The sequence below is a fragment of the Lonchura striata genome, chromosome 1A (genome assembly GCF_050655825.1).
Source record: "Lonchura striata isolate lonStrDom1 chromosome 1A, ASM5065582v1, whole genome shotgun sequence".
Taxonomy (NCBI): Eukaryota; Metazoa; Chordata; class Aves; order Passeriformes; family Estrildidae; genus Lonchura; species Lonchura striata.
In genome coordinates, this window is record NC_140741.1 from 69,950,520 (window position 1) to 69,968,413 (window position 17,894).

The 17,894-nt window shown below is 45.2% G+C and overlaps 1 protein-coding gene across 2 annotated transcripts; it reads left to right on the forward strand.

Moving 5' to 3' along the window:
* Nucleotides 1-5,473: 5,473 nt before the first annotated feature.
* Nucleotides 5,474-17,573, forward strand: PHYH (phytanoyl-CoA 2-hydroxylase). Of its 2 annotated transcripts, XM_085568683.1 has the most exons (10): nt 5,695-5,945; nt 6,585-6,678; nt 7,713-7,768; nt 7,889-7,999; nt 8,090-8,255; nt 8,839-8,920; nt 9,864-10,045; nt 10,812-10,961; nt 11,972-12,103; nt 13,336-17,573. In XM_085568683.1, the coding sequence occupies exons 1-10, from the start codon at nt 5,812-5,814 to the stop codon at nt 13,387-13,389; spliced, it is 1,161 nt and encodes a 386-aa protein (XP_085424809.1). In that variant the 5' UTR covers nt 5,695-5,811; the 3' UTR covers nt 13,390-17,573. The 2 variants fall into 2 exon arrangements, with proteins under 2 accessions (XP_021386668.3, XP_085424809.1); XM_021530993.3 differs by lacking the exons at nt 5,695-5,945; nt 6,585-6,678 and adding an exon at nt 5,474-5,588.
* The last annotated feature ends 321 nt before the right edge of the window (nt 17,574-17,894 follow it).

Sequence of the window (17,894 nt, forward strand, 5' to 3'; positions counted from 1 at the left end):
TCCAAGCTGTGATGTCCAGTGGTAATGTCGAGTAAAGCTGAGGGCAAGTAGGTTATCTCCAAGTATATTACCCACTTGATTTTGTTTATTTTACTTACCAGCACCAAGTCTGCAACATTTTGAATTGTTTCCCCTGCAAGTGCTCCTGTGCCTGCTGTCAGCAAGAGGAGGGCTCGTGGAATGGATGCTGGAGCTCGATTTCCCAGCCAGCACAGGGAGCTGCCCCTTGCAGCCTCACTGCTGACCCCGCTCTGCCCAGACACTCCCTGCTGTCCTGAACTGCACTGAACCCGCTCGTGGAGCTTCTCCCAAGTTCTGGAATTTGCTCCTTGATATTCAGACCAGCAAGAAGAAAATCTTGGATATTTGTTACTGCAGCAAGAATTATAAAGGCTTCCATCTATAAAGAACGAGTTACTGGGTCAGATTGAATCTTGTGCATCATGCACGGTTTAAATTTCCAGTCTTCCTCCTAATGGCATCTCTGGCAAAACTTGGCTCATCTTTTTTCCACTCAGTAGTGTTTTCAGCAGACACCTTTTGCAAAGCTAGAATGTTTTTTTTTTAAATTCCCCCCTTGTGAGTAGCTTAAACCACACTGTCCCTCATGTTCCTTTTCCTGGAAGAGAAGTCTGAGAGTTGTGGATTCACCACAAAACCTCAAAGCACTAACCAAGTTTTGCTGTTAGGTTTTTCACAGCAGTTCTGAAATTAAAGTATCAAAACCCAGTTGTGCAAAAAATACTGATTTAATTTTTTTTTTTCCTGCTGTTCTGTGATGTTTGTTCTGTTCATTTTCTTTAGGGTCGTGGGCAAGACTGTATCTATATAGGTTCTTTTAATTAAAAAAAAACCTCTTAAGTGGATCAAATGGGTGCAGAACCAGTCGAGTTCTGCATGGAGGTGCATGGGTCAGTTGTAGTTGAGACTGGCACTGGATGTGTGCCAACTCCCCTCCAGCAGAAGAAGGTCCTTGTCGGTCGATGCTGTTTGGTTTTTTCTCTTGTCCTTGCCCTGCATGACAGAAGGGCCATTTCCAAGGTAAGGTGGCTGAAGGAGGCTGCGTATCTCTGGACATTCGGAAGAAGATTTCCTGTCACGCCGCTGGAAACAGCTACAAGGAAAACCTCTCGGGTGAGCCGATTTAAAAAACTCTCCCAGTGCTTCCTGATGGCTGGAATTTACATCCCAAAGCGCTTCCTGGTGCGCCGCTGAGTGAGTGATAACTTGGGAAGTCCTCTGTGAGCATCACTTTCGTTGACGAAGTTTTATGGTTTTTCTAAATCAGAGATGGTAGATCCCAGTGAGCTGTAGGAGGATATATTGTAAGGGCCTGGCAAGTCCTAAATCCTTCAGTATTAAGCTCACTTCGAGATTCCTCTTAAATGAAGGGGTTTTTAAGATGCTGGTGTCAAAAAGCTGTGAGACAGCAACAGTGAAAAGCTGTTTTTAGTAGCCACGTCCAGTCATTTATACAAACATAATGTACTTTGTTTGCATACACGGGAATCTCTGCATGCACCAGCTCCCATTCCTGCTTGTAAAACTCCAAGTTACTAAAAGAGTGGAGAAAAAAAAAATCTTTATTTGAAAAGAAAGCATTTAATAATTGAAATATTCACTAGGCTAATCAACACATTTGATAAGTAGTATATATTTTTGGAAAATTTGTAACAGTTGCTGCTCTTAAGCCTGTTGTTTTCCTCAGCGTTTTGCTTTCCCCTGCATCAGGGAAAAACAACACTTTAAATCTGTGCCAGTACATAAAGCCAGAATAGTTTGGTCCTTTTTGTTAGTTTTTTTTTATTATTATTTCATATTCTGCTCTAAATTCAGGATTAAATATTTTCTAGTAAGGAGATAATGAAAATTAATGTGACTGCTGTGGTGAGAGGGCAGCAAACCTGAGTTCCCACAGGGAATTGGGTGGGCACGGTGACTGATACTCAGAGCTTCACTGACTTTTCACTGAAGTTAGGTGAACAGCTGGGAAGAGCCACCTGAGTTCATATCTGCATTCTGACCACGAGATGTGATTGCAACCCCTGTGACTGGTGCTTAAAAAGCAGAAAGGTAATAAAATATCCTTTTGTTCAGCCCTTCAGTAGGCGTTTTTCCCAGCTGAGTGGTCATGAGGGAGAACAGGATCCCTTTGGGCAGCTGTGGACATCAATAGGAGCAACATGTCCATGAGGGAGACTTTTCCTTTCTGGCTCACTGGCTGCTGAGGTTGGCTGGCACCACAAGCGCCAGCCACAACTGGGGTTCTTACACTCTCTGCTCAGAGCACTGGTGGATCCAGCTGTCTCTGGTATTTCCAAAGGGATGTGTCAACAAGGTATGGGTGGGCACCCCCAGCTGAGAAGTTTGGACAGCTGCAGAGGAGCCTGGCAGTAGCTCCTCCTTAGGGTAAGGATTGCCCAAAGCTTGGAATTCGCAGAGGCCAGGAGCTGAAGCAAAGCCCAAGGCAGAGAAGTCATCAAGACCCTTGACCCTTTCCATGTCCTTTGTCACTATGTTCTCTGGTTAATCCACAGCTCCCTTTCCCTCCTCCTCCTTCCTTCTACCATCCATAGAAGCCCTTCTTGACTCTTCTGATGATGAGAAATGAACCTGCGTGTTGGTGGTGGGTTTTGTTGTTATTGTCTCATCAACATCTGTTTTCCTTGGCATCTCAGTTAAAAAAGCTAATTTTGCTGAGTTGGAGCAGCTGCCACTTGCCACCACAGTAAATTAAGCTTTCAGAAGACCTCATCTTTGGAATTACAGTTCTGATCATAATGTGGATTTTAATAGTCAATTGAGATGCTTATTAAATTATAAGACTCTGCATTAGAAATGTTCCTGTGCTGCTGGAGGAATCTCAATCGTTTAGTTTTTATTAGTTTTGTGATTTAATGAACAGAAAACATTAAAACAAAAAGCCAAATGCAAACCATCTGTATAAAAATATTCTATGAAATTCAGGAAACTGACAGACATGGCTATAAAAGTACTTTACAAAGACACAGCCTCTTAAATGCCATCCATTTTAATACAATGATTAATGCCACCATCAGTTTCCTCAACAAAGAAAATTTCTCCCTTGTTTCTTTTCCTGGGTTCATGAGATTCAGCTTGTATTTCAGTGATGCTTATCAATGGATTTGAAAATTATTCACTCTGGACTGTTTAGATACAAAGGATGGGGGTTTTTTTAGGTGTCCACACACTTCAAATTCTAGGGGGTGTGGCTACACCACAAGCAGCTACACCACTGCGTGGTGCTCACAGAGGCCGAGATCGATCTTTTGTTGTGTTAAAGTTCGATCCATCAGCAGGAGGGTACAAATGCAGGGCAATGCCCTCAGCCACCCGCTGCTCCTGCCAAGGTGGGCGAGGTGTTCTGGATTCTTTGGTGTGTGATAAAATACAACAGGGCAGTCCAGTGACACGGGAATCGCTGGTATCAAGATTGCCAGAGAGGTTGTATGTAAAAGGAATAAGGGTATTTAATGCACAGAGGTATTAGGCTTTTTTTTTTTTTTTTTTTTTTTTTGAGGCTCTTCTTGTTTAAATATGCATATATTAGGAAAAGATTCTTCATCCAGAGGATGGTTGGGCACTGAGACAAGGCTCCCCAGGGAAGTGGTCACAGCACCAAAGCTGTCAGAATTCAAGAAGCCTTTGGACAACATTCTCAGGCACAGGGTGGGATTCATGGGCTTGTCTTGTGTTGGATTGGTGGTTCTTGTGGGTTCTTTCCAACTCAGAATGTTCTATGATTCTATATATATTTATGTAAGTGTGTATTATATGTATATAAAAGCATCTTAGTTCTCCTAAATCAGTACAGCCAAATCCCTTCTTTTTATTCATTTTTTACAGGTATGAAAGACACCTTTGCATAAGATGTTGTCAAACACATACCTGTGGAAGAAATATCTACATTGCAAACAGGTCCATGCCACAACAGGCATGTGCACTATGATTCTGCTTCATCTTTTTGATGGGGCTTTTACCTAAACTTTGATATGTATGAGATTTATTGAGGTTCCTGTTTCAGTTTGGATTGTGAAAGCAATTGCAGTATAGATCTAAATTATATATAGGCCTTTCAATGCAGTTATAATTAGAAGTTCAATAATAAAGCTATTACTCTAGTTGCTTTTTTTTTTTTTTTTTTTGTTTCCCCTCACTAGTTTGATTTGAGGGACTTTTAACTTTCTGTTTTCTTATGACTAAGAGTTCTATGGCTCAGGAGTCAAAGGTCTGATTTTGTTGGCAATGAAGGGTGCTGTTACTGCTGCTGCTGTTGTACCTTCACAGTGCCTGTACTCTTGCCTCTGTGACTAAACAAAATCGTTTAGAGGGCTTTTTCCTGGGTTCCCAACCTTATTTGTCCCACTTCTGTGAACAGCCTATTCTGTTATGCCCCTGAAGAGAGTGACTCCACCAAGTGTACCGTAAAAGCCATAAAACATGAAAGCACCACAGACTAGAGCAGTTTGTAAACCTGCTATAGTTTACTTAAATCAGTGGGAGTTTTGCCACTGAGTTTTAAGGGGAAGCAGCTTCCAGGATACAGGTTATGTACAGGAGCCCTTCCTACCGATGCCTTGGCTACTGTTTATCTGCAGCACTAACAGGAAGCTTCGTGTATTGACAGCTGAGTTTCACCAACATGTCACCCCAGATTCCAGCAAAACCTGCTGCAGAATGGGAGTTCAGCTTCCTAAAGCAGCAGTAAGTAGAATTTTGCTGCACTCCCTGTCATCGTGGGCCTGCCTGGAGCTACAGGAGACTCGTGATGGTGCCTCTCTGGGAGCAGGGCTTGGACTGCTCAGGAGTGAGGGTCTTATGGACAACCTGGCAGGAGTGAGATCTGTTTTCACACTGGGGCTGCAAGAATCTCTCCAAACGTTTTCATGGAGGGATCAGGTGAACTCTGTCGGTCTCCTTAGAGACAGGAGATAAGGCATCGATCCACGCCGGCCTCAGCAGTGCATTGTGCCAATCGCTGCTCTCCGCACGGGGCTGATGAAATTCACACCTGGCAGAGAATGGGGAAAAAAAAAATGGGAGGCGGGAGGGCGAACGTAAAGAAATCCGCAGGGAAATTTCCAAGCTCTCCGCAAGCCCGGCCTGGCCTCCCTCAGGCCCGTTCCGCCCGGGGGCGCTGCCGGCCCGCGGCTCTGAGGGCGCCGGGTCCGTCACGGCCGCCCCGCGCCGGGCACGGCGGCGGGACCCGGCTCTGAGGGCGGCGGCTGCCCTCACGCCCTGCCCTTCCCTTCCCACCGCCGCTGCCCTCAGGCCCTGCCCTTCCCTTCCCACCGCCGCTGCCCTCACGCCCTTCCCACCGCCGCTGCCCTCAGGCCCTTCCCACCGCCGCTGCCCTCACGCCCTTCCCACCGCCGTCCGCGCCTCCCGGCCGACCCGGGGCTCTGAGGGCGCTCGGCTCTGAGCATGCGGCGGCCCCGGCTCCGCCCCGGCCGGGACAGCGCCGAGGCGGCCCGGGCGCCATGGAGCGGCTCGGGGAGCGCTCGGCGGCCCGGCTGGCCGCCGTGCTGCGGCACCTCTCCCCGCGGCCGGCAGCGGCCCCGGCTCCGGTATCCTTCCTGCTGTGGGATCGGGGAGGGGCGGCAGCAGCACGGAGCCGCCCGTGGGCCCGTGGTGTGTCCGACAGGGACACCGGCCCGGGAGGGACACGCAGGGCCAGCCCTGCCCGGTGTCCTGGTGCCGAGGACAGCCTGCCGTGGCACCCCCGACTGGAGTTTTGGGGTCAGTGCCCGACCCACCCCAAAGCCTCCCCCTGAGCTCCAGCCCCGCGGGATGTGGGAGCCGGGATGTGCATCTCGGCAGTGCCCCAGCACAGCCAGAGGCTTCCCTGCAGCCAATTTTCCTCCTAGAGATTCAACTCCGCCTGACTTAGGAGTTGCACGGCAAGTCACAGATTCCCTAGAAAGGTACAGACTCGACTGATAGAGCAGCAGCAGGAAAAACATCAAGGTTTGGTTTGTGAGCAGGAGCCGAGGTGAAAATGTTGGAGGCTGCCAACATAAGGCAAAGGAAGCCTGGGTATAAATAAGTTTTTACGTTGATATGTCTGTGGTTCCAAAAGTTAAGTGGAGACTTCTTGCTGAGAATATTTTTAAAGCTGCTGTCATAAATGTTGCTTTAAAAAAAAAAAGCTTTTTCACAGAGCAGAACGCTGACAAGTTACCTCTGAATTATAATACATAGAAGAGAATGATCAAACAGCTTGTAGAAGTCCTCAAATCGATTAAAAATATGAAGGCAAATGGATAGTTGACTTAGACAGACATAACACAAATAGAAACATAAAATTAGGAATAAATGATAGGAAAAACACCCTGGTTGTAAAATACAGGAAGCAAGGAGAGGTGCTGCACAACCTGTTTGTTTTTAAATCTGGGTCATGATGCAAATTGCTTTGGGCAAAAACATGACTAAGCTGGGCTGGAGCAAGAAAGGTGTGTGGATAAAGTAAATGACAGACTCTGATAGGAATAGATATATTTGATATATCAAATGGTACATCGGTTCACTGGTTTTGTTTTAATTTCTGCGCCTCGTGGTTTCAGTTGTCCAAGCAACCCAGACTTGTCCTCTGAATGTTGCAAAGTGTCAAGAGCAAAACCAGCGAGAGGAAGAGGCAGTGCAGAGCCTGGGAGGAAGGTGCTGAAATGGAGTCCAGTGCTGAGTGGACTTGCCTGCTGTCCTCCCATTCAGGGAGATTGAGGTGCTGAGCAGGGCCCCGTGCTGGGGTTTAGCCAGTGCCTGTGTCTCTGTCAGCTGTCTGTGGACATTTAGGAGCCTGAATGATCAGGAGTCCCATATTCACTGAAATTAGGCCTGAAGTGTGGTGTATGGGGCACTGGTGCCCTCAGTTGGGGGATTCCTTGCTCTGGGACCTCCTGTGGCAGTTGCCAGCTGGTCTCCCCATGTTCTTCTCTCTGTCTTCCACCCAGTTCCCAGCACCTTTTCCTCTCTCTGGCTCATCATTTTTGCCAAACATTTTTGCATGTGTTGTTCTTCTCCCATTGTATGTGACTCTTGACAAGATAATATTTAAGCTTCCTGGTGTGGGGACCGCACGCACAACTGGTGTGATGAAACCTATTTCTCATTCCCAAAGCATTCATGGTTTTATGAGCAATAGAGGATAGTCAGTGGTTTTCATAAAACCCTGAAGTAAACATGCATGTGCAGACCAAAAGATCAGCATGAAAATGCTCACTTTCGTTATGGATGGCACTTCAATACCATGCATAAAGCTCTTGTGGGGCTTCTTTAGCAAGTGGGGTTTAATTGCCCTGTTGATGAGAATGTGTCTCTGCATAAGAGAAAACAAATGCTTTTTTAAAACCTGTTGGAATGACTTGAAGTGGAGGACAAGCCTAAAACTCTCTTCCTGCTATGCCTGTCATTTCAGGGACCTGATCTCTGCAGTAACTGGTGAGATGGTGAGGGTTTGCAACACTGTAGGAGAATGTGAAACCTCAGGTTTACTCCTATTGCTTTATTGTTTTAGATTCTTTTCATTTATAGAATATTTTGTATTATAATTTATTATTACAGAAGCATTGATTGAGTGTCCAGCACAGCACCTGCCTTTAACATGAACAGCAATGTAGGATCAAGGACTCGTGCCTGTAGATAATGTTCTAATCTATTTTGATTGATTATATATTCCTTAATTCTCTCCCCAGATAAGCATTCCTACTTCAGCCCAAGTCAGTGTTGTTCCTCATTCAGGGAGGTTTTGGTAAGCTCCATCTTCCCTGGTAGAGATGAAAGGAAAACAGCCTTCAGAGCTGAGCTCTTTCTTCCCCCAAGCACACGTGTTGGTCACTAGAGGTGGTTAACGTCTCCCTCTGTGTCCCAGCTACACCCTGGACAACGATCTGCTGACCACAGAGCAGAGGCAGTTCTATGAGGACAACGGGTACCTGCTCATCAAGAACCTCGTTTCTGACGAGGACATTGAGCGCTTCAGGTACGAGGCACTTGCCTGGCAGGCTGGGGGAGCTCTGGGAAGTGGAGGTTGTTGAGTTCTTCCAACATGGACATTCCCTCCTTCTTGCAGGAAGGAGTTCTTGAGGATCTGTAGAAGAGAAGTGAAGCCACCAGGAATTATGATTATGAAAAATGAGTCCCTGAGATCCCAGTTTGGTCAGTCTGAAAATGTGGTTAATAAAGTGCAGGACTTCCAGGAAGATGAAGAGCTGTTCAGATACTGCACTCTTCCAGAGGTAAAGCAAGGAAAGGGTGGTGGTGGTGGAAGAGCCTGTATGGAGGCACCTGACCCTACAGGTCACTCCCATAAATACACAAGTGAGGAAGGAAGACCAGGTCAGCTTTTAGGAGTGTTCTGCATGAGCAGGGGATGGGTGGAGGTTGGGGCAGAAGACTTAAAGCAGTGCTGCTCTGCCCCTGGTGTGGAGCCAGTCAGGAATGTGACTTGGCCAAACTGTGCCAGGCTAGAGGGACAGATCAGCCACATCTTCTGAATGTGTTTTATCCAGGCAAACATCTGTCCCAGGGCAGGTCCAGCCTTGCAGCCAATATTCATGTGGCAGATTTAGCTCTGTGGGGGTACCCTTCCCATCTTCAGCAGCCTGCAGCACCCTCTTCCCTCTTGGCCTCCTCCCCCCATTCCCATTTGTGTGCCAAGCCAGATCCTGCCTCCTGTCCTGCATCCCTCCATCCTCCCTGACCTCCTTTTCCTGTACCCTTGTCCTCAGCCAAACATCCAGCTCCTAGTGCTTCCTCAGCAATATTTCCTCTTGTTTTTCATGTTTCTGATTTTTTTTCCTAATGTTTTCTGCCTTGTAGGTCCTCAAATATGTTGAGTGCTTCACAGGGCCAAACATCATGGCAATGCACACCATGCTGATAAATAAACTTCCAGATTCTGGTAAGGAAAATTTGGATTAGAGGAAAATGGATTAATTATTGTGTGTATTCCAGAATTGAACTTAGTATTTTAGAAAAGCTGTAAAAAAATTAAACCCAAATAACACAGAAAATTTACAAAGCCATTTTGGTGATAGTTTGGTTTATTTTTACCTTGGTTTAATGAGACAACATGAGAAAACACAGGAGAGTTTTTGAGGCTGCACAAAGTCTAAATAGTATGGTAAATGAGGCAAGTAGAAATGTCCTAACTGTATCTATTTAAGGGGCAAAATCAATGGCAAAGTAAGTATATAAATTATGTTTATAAGGCTCTTCTGGTGTGGATGATGTTTCCATTTCCATGGTGGGGGGAAAGAATAACAAGCAAAACTTCAAGAATATTTATTTATGTTTAGACTTCATGGAAGAGAGCCTCTAGGGCAGAGATTCTCTGTGGAGGCTGCAGTCAATAAATTGAGATTTTTTTTCCCTTCTTTTAAAGAGAAGGCTAAATAAACATGAGCAGGGTGCAGCACAGACAGGGTTGATTCTGCTTGCATCACAGCAGTACATCCAGTGCCTGCAGACAGCACAGCTGTTGGAAGCTCTTTGTGCAACACTGTGCAGGTTAAAGTTCTCACAACTAGAGAACAGCCAAAATGAGTGATGAAAATGTGTGGTGATGGTGGTGAAGGCCAGCAAAAGGAAACTTCTGAGGGGTCACAGAGCCAAGCAGCCTCCTGGCTTTCACTGTGTGACCCAAGAGCCATTTTGGGTCCATTTTGGGCAGGGGTGGCAGCTCATCTGCTTGGCTTCCATGGCTGGGCTGGAGCAGGCACTGAGTACACCGAGTGATCCCAGTGGGAAGCAGCAGCTCCTTAGGATGTGCCACACTGGTTTAACAGGAAGGAAAAGGTGTGTCACATGTGATGAGGCTGAAGGTTTCTGCACCTGTGTTGCAGACAAGCAGACCTTCCTGCACCCCATGCATCAGGACCTGCACTATTTCCCGTTCCGGCCGGCGTCCCGCATCGTGTGCGCCTGGACCGCCATGGAGAGGGCTCACCAGGACAACGGCTGCCTGGTCGTGCAGCCAGGGACACACAAGACAGCCCTGAAGCCTCATGGTTATCCAGAGTGGGAGGTACAGAGTCTTGGAGGGCTTGGGAAGGCATGCAGGAAGGGGATGTCTTTTGGCTGGGAAGGACTCACTGTAGGGGGAGGATGTGCAGGTTAGAACTGAGGTTTTCAGTGATTTCTTTTTTCTGTTTATGCAAATATTGACATTGATTTGGGAGAGAGTATCTTGGGTGACCTCACTCTGTGTGATGTGGGTAGATTTGCCTCTGTTCCCACCTTCACCTGGAGAATGTCCTGCACGTTGTGACATGACAGTATAAACACATGCCAACGTTTTCCACTGCCCTTACCAAGTCTGAGGGCTCTGTCTCCTCCTGTTCCTGCCTGGTACCATGTGTACTGTCCCAAAGAGGAGAAGTCTGACAGTAAACAGCTGGATGGAATAAAATACCAGGTGCAATCTTCCTCTTAAGAGTGTGTGTTTCCTGGCCTGGACTGTCATTGGTGATGGTTATACCAGGAGCAGAAGTCTGGACTCCAGCAGGGGCATCAGTCCACCCTTGTGGGGTTTCCCAGTGGTCTTCTCTGTTCTCTCCAGCTGAGAATGCCTTTGTCCAAATCCAGCTGCAGAAAATACAAAAGGTGTCATTTTTGTGTGTGTCAGGCTTGAGGTAGAAGGACTAGTAAGCAATAGTCAGACTTCTAGCTTGGCATATGGAATACTCTCTCCAGGGGAAAGCAGTTTCCTAGCTGTCCCTGCTGTGCTCTGAGAATCAGCTCTTCCTCTAATTCTAGCTGAGTGATTTCAGTTCAGCCTTTTTCTTTCCTAGGGTAAAACCAACAAACTTTTCCATGGGCTGCTTGATGAGGATGAGAAGATTCCCAAGGTTCACCTTGTCATGGAGAAGGGAGACACAGTGTTCTTCCATCCCCTGCTCATTCATGGCTCTGGGATAAACAGGACATCAGGTTTTCGAAAGGTAGGAAAGCATCTCTTGATACAGTTTTTTATATTCTTGATTTTTTAAAAAAAATTATCCAACTGTCCCCCTATTTTTATCCCTCACCTCCTTTGAATACTTTCTCAGTTCATGAATATGTGGATGAATATTTTAAAGAGTTTTTATCTTCCTAATATACTTCAGCAGTCTCTTGTTTATTTATTATTTTATTTTTAAACATCTGTCTTCTGTAAGAAGAGCATGCTGTGCAGCTGCTTGATAAAAACAGAACAGGAGTAGAAATTAGATGTTGAATCTATGTTTAAATTAAAGCCTGTCTGGCTGTAATTGCTTTTCTGAAAGTTCCCTTTCAGCTGTCCCAGATACCAGGACTTTACCTAATTTTTTTTCCCTGTCTTCTTGGTATCCCATCTGGATAACAGGAGTCTCCATGATTCAGTAAATAATATTTATTTACATGATTGCACAACCCATTTTTCTATAAAAGATTTGTTGACATGCATGATGATTTAACTGAAACAGGGAAAAGGGCCCTCCTTTGTAGGCCTGGTCCTGTCTCAGAAGGGATTCATCCAGGCACTGCAGCACGGGCTGCTCTGTTTTGATTTTGGTTTGCCTATTGTGTGGCCTCTTCTTTCAGCCCCTGTGTCGGTTGGTGGATTCAAAACAAGTGAGTTGTGACCCTAGGGTGCAGGAACTAAGAGCCCTTCCAGTACACACAGGTCTGCCTCAGCCCTGACTATCCCTATTTGCACTCCAGCTGCTGATATTCTGAGATCAAGTAGGACAGCTCATGCTGAGGGAGTGAGGGTGAGAAGGGAAGGAAGAAGAGCAAGAGAAGGAGGTCAGCAGCAGGAGAATTTCTCCAAGGGGACACTCTCCAGAGCACTTGGAAAGGAGGAAGGAATTTTCTGACATGATCTGTAAGGAAGGAGTGATGTGTCCACAGTCTGCAATGCACTAGGGTTTTTTCCAGCAGTTGTTTGTAGTTGATGTGACAGTGAGTGACACCCACTTTCCTCACACAGAGCATCAGCTGCCACTTTGCCAGCTCAGAGTGTCACTACATTGATGTCAAGAACACAACTCAGGAGCACCTGGAGAAGGAGCTGCAGGAAATGGTTTGCAAGAAATATGATGCAACTTCTGTGGAGCTGAAGGTGAGAGTTGGCTCAGTGCCCTTTGTTACACACCAGGTCAGTTCCCCTTCCCAAGTCTCTCACTGGTGCTCTTTGCTATGCCTAGTTGGCAGATCAGGCTGTACCAGGCAGAGGTGCTTGGCAGGATAAAAGACCTGATGTTCAGAGGATGACTGGCAGACCTTTTGGGGGCCTTTTTCCTCATAATGCCTTGTTCACTGGCAACCCCTTCACAGCCATTGATCTCCAGAAGTTTCTTCTGAAGCTCTACTTGTAATTAAAATAATGTGGTCATTTACCCTGAATTCAAAACTATGAGTTGGAATAAATTCAGTGCCTGTCCAGTTTTTATGTCCACAGTTCTTACAATCCCCCCACTAATGGTAGGTGGATTTTCCTTTTAAAACAAGTAGCCACATCTGATTACAATAACAAATGGATTTTTTTTTGCTTAAATATAATCCCACATCAGTCGTTTATACTCAAGGCTATGGCACGTTTGTCAGCAGTAATACACATTTGCCTCAAAAAAAAAAAAAAAAAAAAAAAAAAGGGACTAATGGACTCTTGCTGAACAACTGAGACCATTGAGTAAAATACAAAGCAAATGTAAATGCTTCGGGGATCCAGCCACTGAAAGAAAAATAAACCTTGTTACTGGGGTGAAAATGTTCTGAATATTTTAATCTGCAGCAGTTCCCAAGCATGTGGAAAGCCAGTATCAAGGCAGTAAAGTCTGGATGTAAAAGCAGCAATTTTCTTTTAAAATGTACATGGTTTACAATATTTGGAGCTTTCTGGAGGGAGTGAGTTTTATTTTCACCCTTGGCATTTTTGTGTTGTTCTGCGTGTTTCCCTCCAGTGTGCCTGGGTGTGGTGGGGTGCCCAGCTGTGTTTTGCCAGCAGATCTTTCATGTCTGTAAAGCCACAGCTTGCTTGGCTTTCAGTTCCTGGGGTTATTTAGGTGCTTGGTGAAATCCAAAGGGATGTGTAGTGAGGCTCTCTGCTTCTCCCGAGTGGAAATGAGGTTGTTCTTACAAACCCCAGAGAAGTCTCTGTATTCACGTGTAGCTTTAAGGATTTTTTTGTAGAAGGAGTTTTCTCCTAGAGGAGTGCCCAGGTCTTATTTCACTTTCACAAGATGATAAGAACTAAGTCATCTTCTACTCCCATCCTGTAAACTGGAATCCTGGTCACTTTTTCTGTGACCAGCCCTCAAGGTGTTTTTCCTTTGTCTCATTTTTGTTTTGAAGGACTTATGGAACTTCCGAGCACGGCTTGTGCAAGGGGAAAGAATCAACCTGTAGAAGACTCCGTGAAGAGCAGGATGGAAAACATGGGCCTGAGAATGAGCTTCTCTGAGGGGAGAACACAGACCCTGCCTGGGCAGGCAGAATTCCCTTTGTTGACCTCTGTAATGGTAACTTAGCCAAATGCTGCACTGCAAAATTGTTCTATGCTAATTCATAATGATTCCACTGAGCTTGGACAGCTGATGTATGTCAAAGGAAGCCTAACCTAGAAAAACAGATTTCCTGCAGGTGTCTTAGACAATTGAAGAATCAAAGTCTTGAAAGAACACCTTGATTTTCTTGGTGTTTTCATTCTTGTTTCTTAAAAGCTTTTAACCATGACACATCTTTAGAATGATGCTGTACCAACATAAGAGTTTATGCAAGAATTTGCAGTATTTCCAACTTCCTTTCCTGTGCCAAAAAAATTAAAAAATTCCATTTCAGACAAGCCCTCAGTGACATGGGGAGTTACTAGTGTAGCTGATGAAGATGTGGGTGTTAGTACCAGCAGAATCAATGGTGTAAGCAAGTGGCTAAAGAGAAAGCAGCAACCACTCACAGAGAAAAAATGGGATTTATGGACAGGAATATGACTGCTGGTAGAGTTCCTCAAGCATGGCTTGGCGTGGCATCATACCTGACCAGGCAGCTCTGGGACAGGTGAAATAGGAGTCTGACAGTGTTGGGAGCTTCTGGGCCAACAAAGCAGCCTCCCACTGGCCTTGCACAACTGATCCAAGGCTGTGTGAAACGAGGAATCCTTTGAGTCTGGCAGGTCTGGGATAAGGAGCCTTTGGCTGCTGCCAGGTTGAAGAAATGTTTGGATGCACCCTGGATCGCAGTGGTGGCAGGGTGGAGTGATACACACTGAAATGATCCTCTTGCCTTTGACAGTGTTTTTCTTTGCTTTCTGAAAGAGTCTTTAACTTTCAGACTCTGTTTTTTGAAATGAAGAATAAACCAGAGCAAAACTGCACTTGAGGGCTGTGTTGTGTCATTGCTGCTGTTCAGAAACTGGTGCTGGGGATGTCATTGAACACCCCAGTGCAAAGAATCAATGTTCAGCTTGTTTTCACTCCCCCCCCAATCCACCCCAAAAAGAACCAAAGGCTGCAGTGATGGGTTCTTGTGGCACCTTGTGCATCATTTTGTGATTCTTCATCTTCGTGCAGCATATCTAGGTTTTCTTGTTTGGTTGGTTTTTAAAGAAGGTGAGGTTTAAGCACAATTAAGTGTTGGTCCTACACCCTTGGTGATGGAGTGAGGTGTCAGCACTGTGGTTCCCACCTGGAGCCAGACATAACCTCTCAGCAGCTTCTGGTTTGACCACAACACCAGAAAGTGATGAGAGTCACTTAGGACAGACCCCTAGCCTGGCTCAGCGAGTGATTTTGGGTGTCCTGGTTCCCCATACCCTCTATAACCCTGGCACTGATAAGAGAGCATGGCCCAGGTGGGTGATTTCCAGTGAGCTGGAGATCCCTCTGGTGATTTTGCCGAGTCCTTTCCATGGGATTTTTGTGAGAACTTGGTGTATTCTGTCTGGTTCACAGCACAGGACTGATGGAGAGACTTCCCTGTCTGGTGTCACTGGTGGAGCTGGGTTGACTGCAGAGGGAGCTGTGACCACAGAGAAGAGCTAAAGGTGTCACATTCCCAGTTTTAAGACTGAGATACTATAGCTAGGAAGGAGAAGTAAAGGAAGAAGTTCACCTTTGTTTTTAAAAATGTATGCACCTCTGCCTATGGATTTCAGCTTAAAATTGCCTCTTTCAGAAGAACAAACCCATCAATGACCTCAGAGATCATCTAAACTCGGCAGTTGTCCCACCTGGTGAGACTTGTGTCCTCATTCCTTCCCACACCTTGTTGGGTAACCACCCTCTGGGGCAGGCTGTGCTCGTTCTGCTGGGCAGAGCACAGTTGGATGGAGCTGGATTCTCCCAGAATGGATGTGTGGTGTTGCTGGATACCTCCTCTAGCAATAATACTTTTGAGAAATAAACTTCCAAACCTGTTAGGCAGAGCTTCAGGAGACAGGGAAATGCAGAAGCTGTTGAAATGCTTGTGTTGCTGTGCATTTTAGTGAAGCAGCACTTACCCTATTAGAAAAGTTGCTTGAATTGAATCAAATTAAAAGCAAAATATTTAAAGTTATTTTGGTAGTAGTGTGTTTTGGTTTAGCCCTGGTTTGGTGAGATGTTCCTTACAATTTGGTTGTAGGTGTTCAGGTTCACATGTAAAAGGTACGTGTGTGCTCCTAAATTGATGTAACAGCATGTTTAATGTAAAACTTTCTTTACAACTAACTTCATGTTCCTGCAGGTTAGGTTAACCATGTTAGCCCTTCTCGGATAATTTTTTTAGTAGCAGCATCCAAGATTCAAAAAGAACCATGTGAAACTTAGACATCTGGCTGCTTATTTGGCCATCTGCAGTTGCACAAAGCCCCAGTCTTTCAGAAACTTTTTTTTCTGCCTTGACATTTCACATGTGTTGAAAACAAAAGCCTCCTGGAGCTTGGTAAAAGACAATGAACAGAGAAGATATTTTGCTTCGAATTTATGTGCTATTTTCCAGACTAGCAGTTCAGAAATGTCAGATTTAGTCTGACTCCTGACCTTGCTGACAGTGGTTGCACGCTCAGCGCTTTGATGTGAAGACACTGGGCAGGTGCCAAAGGAAGGATTTTGAATCCCAGCTTTGACTTCTAATGCTGTAAATCAAAGTCTTACTTCATGCAAGAGAAATGGGGAGGAAAAGCAAGTTTAATTAACTACATTATAGTTTTTTCAAAGTAGATTTGACTCTATAAGCCGATCTGGGATGTAGGAGATCCTTTTCCAGCAGTCATTTGTAATCAAAGTGGCAGTGAGTGATGCCCAATGTCCTCACACAGCTGTCACCTCACCAGCTTAGAGTGCTACCACAGGCCTGTTAAGAACATGATCCAAGAGCAGCTGGAGAAAGAAGTAATTGAATTTGGACATGCAAAATATAAAACAGTTTCTGCTCCAGACCTTGTGCTAATCTTAAATCACTACCTTATCTTGTAACTCACAAGTGATTTTGGCCTTTCTGCTGATAAGGTTTCTTGCTGCCAGCCTGTGCTGGAGAAGCATCCTTGCTCCACACACAGCCCCTTCACATCCCTCTAAATCAGCCCAGGAGCTCTGCACATCCAGCTCTACTTATCATTGTTCCCACCTCTGGGCTGCCAAATTTGATTTCATCCATGTTCTTTGCTGTCTTTTCAGTGGAAATCAACCCAGGTAGGACGGGCTTGTGCCAGCAGGTGTTTAGGCAGGAGAGGCTGTAATTCAATCCTTCTGTACCTGGATTTGCAAGAGGACATAGTTTATGAAACACCCATCCAAGAACCTTCTCTGCTCACCACATCAATCCAGTGAGCCTCTTGACTTACACCAGGCAGGGTTTTGTGCCTTGGAGCTTGTAGCTTTTAATTTAATTCAGCGTTGTCTGTACATTTCTGTTTGAGACTTTGAAGAGGCAGTGAATAAGTTAGTGGGTGTTTTTATAGCCAAACAGATCTGCTCATACCAGGATGAAGCAGGAAACACTGCATTCAAAGATGCTGTTTTCTAGGTTTGTTGTTGCTGGAGTTTTGTTTGTGGGGTAGGTAGGAAGAAATGAGCAAAAGTAGTGTAAGGAAAAAGAATCAATCTTTAAAGCGACCTCTGAGGACCAGGATGGGAAACCTGTGCCTGAGCATCAGCTTGAGGAGCCAGAGTCATGTGCTTTTTGCCCCCTGTGTAAGGAACTTGCCCCAAATGCTGCATTATAAAAGTATTTCATGGTAGTACAAAATAAATGCAGCAAGGCTGAACAGCTGATGGACTTCAAAGAAAACCTGACTTACAAAATCAGATTGCTGCAGCTAGTGTAGGTAATGAAAGATAATGATGAGTTGTGCATTAACTTTTTTTCTGGTCATTCTCTTGTCTTACTTTTGGGCTCACACTCTATTAATGTAAGGTCACTAATAATATAGTTGGTAAAATCATATTATAAAATTTCCATGTGTAATTATGTGTTTAAAGTTTTTAACATCCTTCTGCACAGAATCAACCAGTGAATCAGTTTCAGTATGAGCTTACATGGGAAGTCACTGCTACAGCTGATGGAGAATGTGGATTTTATTTTGGTTTTGAAATAAAGATTAAATAGTAGCAAAACCAGCTTTAATGGCTGAAGTGTATTATTTCTGTGGCTCAGAAATTCTGTTACGGCTTGTGTGGCTGAATAACCAGTGATCCCTGGAAAGGCAGGTGCTGGGTATGAGACAAACATTGGGGTGCTGCAGCTGAGAATCACCTCAAAAAAATCATCAAACATCAATCATCATCAAAAATCTAGTAACTGCTGGTCCTGCAGGATGTTTGGGCCAAGCCCATTTTTGGTGACAGCTTCGGGCAAAGCACCTGCCAGTATCTCCTCATCTCCTTGCTGTGACCATCCTGATCCCAGCTTCCCTGTTGTTAGATTATTCAGGAATC

What these genes read in the sequence shown, in the direction of transcription:
- PHYH (XM_085568683.1), top strand. Translation starts at nt 5,812, where the DNA reads ATGTGGGAGCCGGGATGTGCATCTCGGCAGTGCCCCAGCACAGCCAGA. An exon ending in ATGGTTATCCAGAGTGGGAG is followed by an intron (nt 10,046 to 10,811) that starts GTACAGAGTCTT and finishes TTTCTTTCCTAG; the next exon opens with GGTAAAACCAACAAACTTTT. An exon ending in CAACTTCTGTGGAGCTGAAG is followed by an intron (nt 12,104 to 13,335) that starts GTGAGAGTTGGC and finishes TTTGTTTTGAAG; the next exon opens with GACTTATGGAACTTCCGAGC.